This window comes from Monopterus albus, unplaced genomic scaffold, assembly GCF_001952655.1.
Source record: "Monopterus albus unplaced genomic scaffold, M_albus_1.0 scaffold199.1, whole genome shotgun sequence".
Classification (NCBI taxonomy): Eukaryota; Metazoa; Chordata; class Actinopteri; order Synbranchiformes; family Synbranchidae; genus Monopterus; species Monopterus albus.
The window spans coordinates 546,651-557,778 of record NW_018128079.1 but is presented as its reverse complement, the minus strand read 5'-3'; the positions used below and the strand labels follow the sequence as shown (position 1 = coordinate 557,778).

The window sequence follows — 11,128 nt, the reverse complement described above, 5'->3', positions numbered from 1 at the left end:
TACCGTCAGAACGGCATCTCGTTCCGTGAAAAGACGGGAGCTCTGCGGAAGCTGCTGAAAAAACAAGTGGAGCTTGTTTACCTGAGTGCACCGCACCTTGTGCAGCAGGCCAGCAGTGAAGGTGGGGTAACCTCTGACATTTATTTTGTAATACAGTTTTCTCCCTATTTAATTCAGTAACTTAGTTTAGTTTACAATATAATTTTTCACTGAGATTTAAGAGTTCATGAATGTGCCACTCATTTTCATATATTCTTTTTATTTATTATCCAACCAAACAATTTTATGTCAAATCATGCTAATTTAAAACTGCAGTTAGTCATCAGGTTGAAAACTGCAGTCATGCAGATTTAAATATTCACCTAAATATTTTTAGGATTACTGAAAATGTTGGAAATGCTGACTTATTTCTGTGCAACAAAATTACTGTTGTAATCCAAAAAATGCTTTATATCCTAATGTCATGTAAAGATTTAGAGGATGAAAGAAACCTTTGGTCCACTCATTTGTGCTTCCCATTTGAATTCTAAATAATTTAACACAGCAGAATAACTGCTTTCTTCTTCTGCCCTGTCATAAGCTCCAGAGAAGGAGAATGGCTCAGGCCCTGGTGCCAACGAGGACCCCAGGGGTTGGTGGTTTTCTGACATCCATGCTCGAAGTTTCAGTGCTCAGCAACTGTGTGAGGAAAGCCTGGGGCTCGACGAGAGCGTGTCATTTGTGAGAGCAGCTGTGAAGGACCTAGGCCCGTTTGACGGCATCATGGGCTTTAGTCAAGGAGCAGCTTTTGTGGCCATGCTGTGTTTTCTACAGGAGCAGAAACTGGAGCCAGAGTTCAGTTTTCGCTTTGCCATCCTGGTCGCTGGTTTCTGCAGCGCATGTAAGGAACACCAAAAATTCTACAATTTTCCCCTCACAATCCCCTCCCTGCATGTGTTTGGACTGGAGGATCGAGTCATCCCTGACAACATGAGCAGGGAGCTACTCCTCTCCTTCCAAGAGCCTCAGGTCCTGACACACCCTGGTGGCCATTTTGTTCCTGCTGCGTCAGCTCACAGGCAGGTTTACCAGGACTTTCTCAAAAAGTTCCAGTGAGAAGACACTCAGTCTGGTCCAAATGAAGAGCTACAAACTGACTAAGACTCGAGCGCTGCCTCACCAGGGAATGCTCATTATTTAATGTTCAGAAAAATCTTGTGCCAATTTTAAGTAAAAAGTTCAGAGGGCCTATGTGTTCTGATCTGATCTGATCCATCCAGAACGGTGTGATGACTGCTGTCCATCTCAGGGAAGACATCTTGTAACAGACAATAAATACAACACAACTGTTTATGTACTCTGGTCTCTGTTTTTTTTTTTAGTTGTGTGATATTTTTATTATTTATTGCCTAATTAATTGCTAAAATGTAAATTGTATCATGAATGTTTTTGAGTTCAATGTATATTTGTGACTTTATCTTAATTTATCATGCACAAATTTATGGGTAGGCCACTGCCGTCCCTGCTGATATCTGTGTTGAGTGAGAGTAGGTCAAGGTACTGGTTTCAGTATGCTTCAAATAAATACCTACAGGTGATCTCCATTGTTTCCTTTGTGTCTGACTGGTCACACTAAAAGCCTGCCATCTCCAGGCTGCATCGCCCTACCTACTTGCTTTCTCCAAGAACAATCTTCTGCAACTGTCTGTGCCCTTGATGCAAGAAATCACACAGGTCTGTTCGAAGACATTCATGGTGTTGTACCTCAGGAAACCAAATCCGTTGCAACAGCGTTGTGATTGTAGCATTGGCTGTTTTGTAAAGTGCCTAAATGCAGGCCTTCTTATTCCACATTCAGTAAAGGCATTTCAGATGCTGTATGATCTCACAAGCACTTTATTTGAAGTTCACTGAAGCCCTTAGAAATATTGACAGAAACAGTCGGGGGAATTTGTTAAGCCAAGTTGGAAATGAGATGAATATCAGAAAATGTTCTAAATAACTTGTTTTACAGGAATAAGCTAATGTATTTTCAGTGATTTTTTGCAGTAATCAGTATTAAAAGATAAAATGTGTTTTCCCTTTAAAAAAAAAAAAAAAACTATACCAGGGAAGGACTGACATTATTAGGTTCCGGGAACACGTTAACCTTGATTGTGGAAAGTTATGAAAAGAATTTTATATCAGAGCTGCAGTGGAACACTTAATTTAATAATGAGTTTGAGTGACATTTTGAATATCATAGCTTTACAAAACTTTGCTTTGCCTGTGCATTGTTGTGTCAGCTGTGTAACAGTAGAACCTACTCCTGTAACAAAACAGCTTTTACAAATGAAGGTAGACTAGGATGACCGCATTTCAGATGTGAATGATTAATGCTCTATAGGGTCACATTTGCACATTGTTGTGTGGTTACTGAGCCATTTTCACGTATATTAACGTTGCATTGCAGTGTGTAGTATCTGCTTTGTGGAGGTATGAAATACTGGTCTGCCATCCAGAGACAATGTAATGACTGCTCCGGGGGTTTTGGTTTCAGGGATGTATCAACATGTTTCTTTACATGCAGGTTATATTGTCGGGTTTAGGCACACACTCAAATGGGCATGGTTCAAGCACATGTTGTTCTTTTATAGCTGAAGCATGTGCATGTCAGACTGTACTCACGCCTCGATTGTTTCCAGATGTGTGCTCTCTCCTCTCTACCTCTCTCAACCCCCCTCCTTTTTTTTGTTCATCTCCCACCAGCCTGTACCTCTTTTCGAACTCTCCTCAACATCCTCCTCCCTTCCACATCCTGTCTGTCAACAGCTTTGGGTGTAACATACCCTATCATATGATGTGGACAAAAATAGTTTTGTTTGTCTGCATATTTCAAAATCCACTCTTGAAGCAAATAAATAGATAGATGATGCAGACAACTGTGTGCTGTTGTGAGTGGCTAATTGTGTAGCTGAGATGCCATTCCTTAGGAAAACCGCTTCTATTCAATATCGACGTCCTCTCTTGGAAACACACGCCCTTGCTCTTTTTACCAATCTGCCTCATGTTTATCAAATGTCACCTGTTTAAGCATCTAATGAGCCTTTGCCGCCATTCACACGCACAAAGATATTATGGCTTTGTGGTCTTGTTTCTCCATCGCATCGCTCATATTCATTCTCTCCTGAGCTCCCCTGTGGCCCTTGTGTCCCTCCAAGACCTAACGGCATACACACTCATACACACACTCATACACATGGTTTTGATAACAAGTAGAGATGAATGGAGAGAGTGAGTGAGCAAGGGAAACTAAAAGAAAAACACAGAGGGTCACTTTTGCCAGTAAGTTTTACAACAGAACTGTGACTCTCTTCTCAGGAATCTGTTCCCCCTGTTGCACAACAACCGGGAAATAATGGAATGAAAGACAGAGACAGATGAGGGTGGAGTTAGCCTCCCTTCCTCCCTCTCCTTCCCACCCACTCCCAGTCTGCCTCTCTCTGGCTGTTGTCGTTAAAAGGGGAGAGTAAGGGCATGTCCAAGTTTTTGCCACGATTCAAAGATGACTTTTTCCTCTTCCCCCAGTGGCGTATGGGGAATGGAGCAAAGGGCAGAGGGGTGTGTCAAAGCACAGATGGGCTCTATTTTGATTATGGAGCGTTTGTTGTTATGGGAGACGGAAGGAGGGGAGGGACCATGTGGTGCATGCAACTATAAAAGACTTGCACTTAAACTCCAAAGAGCCTGGTCATCCCATGGCTCAGGCTTGTCCAAACACTAAGAGAGCTGACCAACTATTGCTACAGCATCCACTGCTGACAGCTTTCACTGGAATAACCTGTGATCACAGGAAATTCAAACAAGGACTGAATGGATTTACATGCATTTTTCCATCTATTCATCATTACTTTTATTTTTGTCATTTTATATAAACAGCACAGATAAAACGTGCTGATTCTAACAAAGAGAAGAAGCTGAGGACTGTTTGGTAGTTTGGATTTTAAACATGATTTTTGTGTCAAATATTGATACTGAATTTAAGTTAATTTACATTTGTGCATGTCAGCATGTGTGCTTGCACTGTTAAAGTGGCATGCTAGTGCATATGGATATGACAGAACATCATGTTGGATGTTTTCCAGAGGCATGGCCTGTGTCCAGTATCACCTGGGATTTAACCATACACCTCTGCGTCCCTCCTCTGTGTGTCACTGGGTGGGTGGTTTGTGTTTGTCTGTGAGTAGACGTGCATGTACACCTGCATAATTTGCATAGAAGAAGAAAACAATGCCGTGATATGAGAGATGGTGAGATGTGCAGTGTATCTGACATGTGCAAAGTGTGTTGACACATAACAGAGCTAACAGAGGGAGTGTATATAGAGTTGTCTGTGAAACTGATAGTTAAGTAACACCAAAGTCAAGTAAAGTTGGCTGATGTCAACCAATGACAGGAAACTACGCAGTGGAGAAATCTATGCGCAGTGTGATGTCTAGGCGCAAATAACAGGCAGTGTAGGTGCGTGCATGGGTGGGTGTGTATCTGCATAGTTTTTCCTCCATATGGGTGTCATTTGTTAGTCCATGCGTGCATACTCGCACACTCCTGGTTTTCTATTTTGTGGTTTCCTTGTTTGTGCGGAAAAAAACTTATTTTGTCTGAGGCCAAAACTAATTCTCCTCATCCACTCGTGACATATAGCATATTTTCTATCTATCCCTCTCACTGATTTCATACTTACAACGTTGTCAGTTTTTTGTTTAGCAGCTGGACAGCCCTATCACTTTGAAAACTTTAAAATCAACGACTGTGGTTGACCACCTAGTCTGTTTAGTGTGGGTGTGTTTGGTAAGAAACACCGCTTTAATTCCAGATATTTAATATGTTCAAATCTTGTGGTAGTGTTGACTGTTGTTTGAGCAAGTACAGAGGTGAAGTGGGGACACAGCTGTGGCCTTCTGAAGTCAGGGCAGCAGCCGTTTGATGTATGATGTCATCTCCAGTCATTTGTCTGCCTGTGTGCTTTACTGACTGTTTTAGAGGCCCTGGCTGGGCCCTGGCGGGGACAGCTGTGGTTTGGCTCTCCTTATAGGTGCCTAACTGACACTACTGGGGTAAATATTAGTCATCCTGACTATGGAAGAAGACTGTGGTAGAGTCTGGACAGCGAGAGGCATTTCTTGGCTTCCATATGCAAAAAAATGTGAACACTGTTGCACAATCCTGTTTAGATTCAGAGAGTTTGGAGGTTTGGACATTGAAATGGGGACACTGCAGTAATGCCATAGATAGCATTTGCGGTGCTTGTGCAGCTAAGTGATGGTGAATACTATTCAGTTGAAAAGTAATTTTTTGAAGCATTCCAAACTAAACAAATAATCACATAGCTACCAAAGTAATGATCACAATAAAGCTCATACAACCTTCATGGGTTACTGACTTTCTTAGCCTTGCACCAGCACCAAATGTGCTTGAAGTGTAGGCAGGGTCTAAAACTGATACAAATCTTATTTGATATTGTTTATCTTAATTATATTAAAATTCATTTGAAGCATTTCCATGCTATAATATACAAACCATTTTCACACTGACAAGATTAAGAAATCCCAAGTAATAACAAACAGTATACCTCTATAGTGGTTCATTAGTGTTAGTGTGTGAAGAAATTGTATGATCATAATGATATGTAGCCATCCCTCACATCTTCAAAGGGCTGTTTGGAGGGCTAATACTTGATTTCAGGGTCATGGTTAGAATTTGGTTTAGGGGTAAACGTTGGGGTTAGGGTGACAAATTGATTTAATGTTAGGATAAAGTTAGTTTAGGCTTAGAGTTTGGCAAGTAGTGGTTATGGTTAGGGTAAATCTCCAGGAAATGAATGTAAGTCACTGTGAAGTTCCCATGAGGAATGAAAACAAATGTGTGTGTCAGAGAATTACTTCTCAGCCCTGAACAGTAAGAGTTTATGTGCTGTTGTCTACCTGTCAGCACATGAGCTTTTACGGTGCAGGGAGGCAGAGGATAAACATCTTTCTTTGCCTTTCTTCAGTCAGCACTCAGCAAATACTGTACATGTACAACCCTGGCAGGGTAATCGTGCATATATTTTTAAATGATTTGTTTGATCTTAGTTAAAAACACCCTGGTAATGTGCTTTACATGGCCTTCTTATACTAATGTTTTTAGTTAATATATCTTAATTCACCCATTTGCACTTTAACTGCTTTTATTTTTGATTTTCCTTTTCTTTCTTCAACCCAATGATTTGTTACTTGTAGTTTGCATTTATGTTTTAATCTCATTTGCATTCTGTTTTATCTACAGTATATACAATATGCATTTGAATGTTTTATCTATTTGTGTGCATTGTGTTAAGCATTTTGAATTGCCTTTATGTATGAAAATGTTCTATAAATCTGCCTTGCCTAATATGAAACATTAACTTCAGCAGCATAAAATGCCCTATGTGCATTTTTTGCTTGCAGCACAATACTAATGCTGACAGCATGCACCTGAATTGCTCAGTTCATTGTATTGTTTTCAGCATTTTACCAACTTTGAGAAACTCCAGCTTGTCTGGAATATTTGAGAGTTTGGACAGAAAGAAAGCTTGAAAAAAAGTGTTGTGCCTTTCTTATAAGCAGATGATGCTGACAGATCCTGACCTGTAGAGGGCAGTATAACCCTTACAGCTGTCCTTGATGAAGAGTGGTTCAATTACTAGTCTATTCTTTGTGTGTGTTTATTCTGCGCACCCTCGATGTGTGTGTGTGTGTGTCTGCATGTGTGGGTGCAAGCATGCGGGTTAACCCACCTGTGTAGGGCCCAGTGTGTGGTTTGTGTCAGCCTGCAGGTTACAACACTGCCCACTGGGAAATCCTGGCTGTGCTGCTTTGAAAAGAGGCTGCTGTTGTCTGATGAACAGATAGCGGAGCAGGTGTTGGAGATGGCTGACTCATCTGTTCAGTATGTGCTTACTGCATTCATTGCTGTACTCAAGGATTAAACCTTAAAGAACCACATTATACCTAATAAAATAAAAGTGAAAATCCTCATCTGTCTATATGTCTTATTGGGTACTTCATTGTTACACTTTGTTTGTGCAAAAGACGGATTATGTTACAGAGAATTACAATACTGTGTATCACATAAAAAAATACAATCATTCTGGTGTCGTATTCAAGGACACAGACTGAAATTTGCAGCCATAAAGAAGTCAAACTGACAACTCGGCCGCTCCAGAGAGCAACGTACATGGATGAGTGAACAAACTTTGACCTACTTTTTAAATGAGGAGAGACTGTCTAAAAATTAATAAAAAATAAACTTAATTATTAGCTACATTAATCTTTTCTTTTTTCTGATGACACCTGCCCCTAACGACCATGGCTGTAGACTGTTACCATGGTGCTGTTGCTAGAGTAACAATCTAAAGCCACGGTCGCCATGGAGACAGCAGGGTGGAGAAGGAGCTGGTGTTGGCATGGTAACTGGAAACTGCAAGGTCTCATTGGTTTGAGCATGGATATTACGCACTTATATGGTGTAGGACTCCCCCAATGCAAGTCCACATAGGTTCCCTTTCCAAGCAGGATTAAAGAGACATGATATAATATGTTGAGCTTTAGCTCTTCAACCATTTTGAAAGTACTGAACATGAGTTCCATGGTGTGTTTTTTGTTTTTTTCCTTTAGGTTGACATCACTACCAGTGTAGCCTTTGCATGTCCACGATGTCTTCAGCATAGTGTTCAGTTTATTGCCAGGCTTCAGTAGCCATGACTGTAGACTGTTACTGTGCTGTGACACTGTATAAGCAGTAAGCAGTCTAAAGCCAAGGTGCTGATGCTCTGGCCAAATTAGGTGGATAAGGACAAGATGGTAAGAAGGACAAACACTCCCCTGGTAGAAACCTGCATCAGCAAAAGGAAGAGAGGATATAGGTATAACATTACTGGAGTCAAACCTGAAAATTCCCAAAAGATGCATCACCAGGGGCATCCCACAACTGAACAGTTATCATGGGAAGACAAAGAATGAACATTACATTGATTTTTTTAAGTTAGGGTTTTAGATGTCATTGTGGTACCGTCTCTGCAGCATTATTCATAACCCAATGAAGTTAATGTAAAACTACTTGTTGCTGACTATAACTTGAGGTGTACACTATTTAAAATTAGTTTTCACTGCAGTGATCTAAACTGAGGTACAGTGTGAAACAAACACAGTGCTGACGGGATATTGTTAATCTTTTGAAACATTAGAAAGCGGCTAATTTGCAATCCTGTTCTGAAGCTATAGTATTACTGTGATTCTCAGTCCTGCTCTCTATCCATCTACCCAGGGACTGATTTACTCCAGTGATTATTTAGGAATAGAATTTTGTATCTGACAGGATAAAAAAGGTAACAGGACTGTAACAGCAGGTGGCAATGATTTATCTGGTTTCAACAGCTAAAACCTTAGCAAATGCCAAAAGTTTGACTTTTGAGAAAGAAAGTGAAAAAGAAAAAATACCAACCAACCATCAATTTGTCAGTTAAGCAAAATAAAAACTGTAAGGTATCAAAATTTGTAATAGAGTGATAATAGTGTAAATACACATCATAATTTATATTTTTATCTGAGCCTATAAGTTTTTATACATTTTTAAATCCATTAACAAAATTGGCATTGGGCATCATCAACACATTGTTTTTCCTCATGTCTGACCTTGTTAGTGTTTGTGGGTGAGAGTGATAGACCGCAGCGTGAGGCAGACAGACAACAAGAGTGAAGAAAAGAGAGACATAGAAAACTGCATTTTACTATTTTCATATAAAAAGAAAAATTTAGTTAGCTGTCCCAGAGGTGATTAAGACCTTTTTGGTAATGTTCTTCAGTAATGAACACCAATGGCTGTTTTTAATTGAGTCCTTCCATTATGTTGGAAATGTGAGTATTTGCATGATTATTGCACTGGATACCAAAACCCAAAAGAGTCATCACTGAGCATCTAGTTTAGAATAATGACCACAGGTTAACTAACATATTAAACTCGAAAACGACTTGAAAACTTAACACTAACTCTCTTTCTCTCCCTCTACTTTGTTTTTAACTCTTTTACCCTGATTTGTAGTCTACCTCGTTAAATTCTCTGATTATGAGACTTCTGCTTATTCGGTGCATTATGCTAAAGATGACTAGCACAAGTCAAACAGTTAACTCTGTAAGACCTAGTAAGAACTACAAAATGAAATACAGCAGCAAATCAAACTTATTTAGAAAAAACACAATAGATAAACATCAGTTTTCACTTTTTAAAGACTATTTCATACATATCTTCTTAATTTAATCCCTTGACAGTTCACAGTTCATGCCTTTGTAACAAGCAAATGTCTTGTTTAAATATAAAACACCTCTTGTTAATGAGGATTTTTCTGCAGCAGGTTCCTTTCATCTATGTTTCAGCACCACGACGCTGGGACAGCGACACAGCGGCGCTGTCCGCGGTGCTGAACTGGACGACTGCCGAGATCCTGAACGCGGAGATTCATCTAAAGACTCTAATTCTTACATTAGATTGTAAAGATTAAAAATCCCCACATGTTATATTACAGAAACTGTAAAATGCTATTATGTATTTATCTCATCAGGTCTATAATGTGTAATTCTGAACGTCTATCTCGCTCCAGTCTCTGCAATGTAATGTCTGCGGTCCCGGCTCTCGTTACCATAGATGTTGGTCAGATGACGCATCTCAGTGCTTAACAGTCACATGCCGGAGGGTACGGGCATATGACGTCATGTCGCCAGCTAACCAATCGGCTCTTGTGCCATTCTGCCGCCTGGCTTATCAGAGCGCGTAGGCAGCAGCTTGGTCTGGCTCGGTTTCTATGGCACCGGGGAGAAACCGCTTCGGCCGCGTGGGCTGACTTGACGAACATGCGGATCCTCCAATGAAATACACACCAAATCATAAAAAGTGAACTGTGAACTTGTGGCTGGATTCCTTCCCTCGTCTGTCGAAATAAGAAGACGCCTTAAAGTTTCAATCACTGCTCAAGATGTAAGCTTTATAAAGTTCCAGCATTCAGCACAGTGATGCACAAAGTTGCTTAAATAATTGCTCTGGTATCATACACAATATTCTGTCATAACAGCTGTTTAATCTATAATTATCTTCAAACTGTCTATTCTGTAATAATGGTTGTACAGTATTTTTTGTTCGCTTTACCAACATATAATTAACATCATCTGATCAAAGTCAGTGTAACAGTAACCATTTCAAGTTGTGAATGAACGAGGGGTTTCATTGACTTGCTCCACCTACTCCTCCCTCGTGTAGTCGATGCACGAGCCTCTCACATTGCGCATTCACACCCCCACACGCCAGAGGATCACACTGCAGTGTGCGCGTGCGTACGTGCCCGAGATGCCTTTAAAAGGGTTATAGTAGGTGACTGCGTACCATCTGCAAAGTGCGCATGAATGACGCAGGGTTGACATCACTGCCTGACAACGTCACGGGACTGAGACTGAAAAACAAAAAAAAAGTTAAAGGAAACGCCGGCCGGAAGAGCATTAAGGAGAGAAAGGGGGGGAGGAGGAGGAGAAGGCGGAGATGGAGAGGTGGAGGAGGGAGTATACTGCCACACCGGAAGACACCGATGGCTACAATGTCATCACTATCACCGGAACCTCCAGGTGCCACCCGCTCCCGAGAACCTGGAGGGGTTGGTGAGGAGCGCACCCCCACCTCCACACTCCCCTCATTTCCATCCCCCGAAACGCACAGACTCATAATTACAGAAAACCAGCTTACACACACACACTGGGACACAGGAGAGTGTGCGCGCCTCTGTGTCTGTGCACGTGTCAGTGTACATTGCACAGCTACTTTTGCATGTCTAAGGTGTTAATCACCGGATAGCATGCACAGAGATGCAGCCTCTGCCTCTTCTGTACCAGGTGTGTGGCACCTGCACATTAATAACCATTTACAGCATATTGCTTATGTATATGTACATATTTTACCGTGCGTAATTCTAAGAGAGTGAACAGAAAAGACATATTTCTAAGGCGATTTTTACCCGCAGTTTGTATTTTCTGAGATATAAGAGATTCTCGTTTGTTTCAGGCTGCGGGCTGAATGCTGCCCACATGGGAGAGAAAATGAGTCACACTGC

General features: G+C 41.0%; 1 protein-coding gene across 1 annotated transcript; it reads left to right on the top strand.

The window, feature by feature from the left end:
- ovca2 (OVCA2 serine hydrolase domain containing) lies at positions 1–1,462 on the top strand (the record flags this gene model as incomplete). Its single annotated transcript, XM_020618040.1, has 2 exons — positions 1–121; positions 581–1,462. Coding segments are annotated over 2 exons (636 nt in total), but the record flags the coding sequence as incomplete, so codon positions are not given.
- Positions 1,463–11,128: the final 9,666 nt, after the last annotated feature.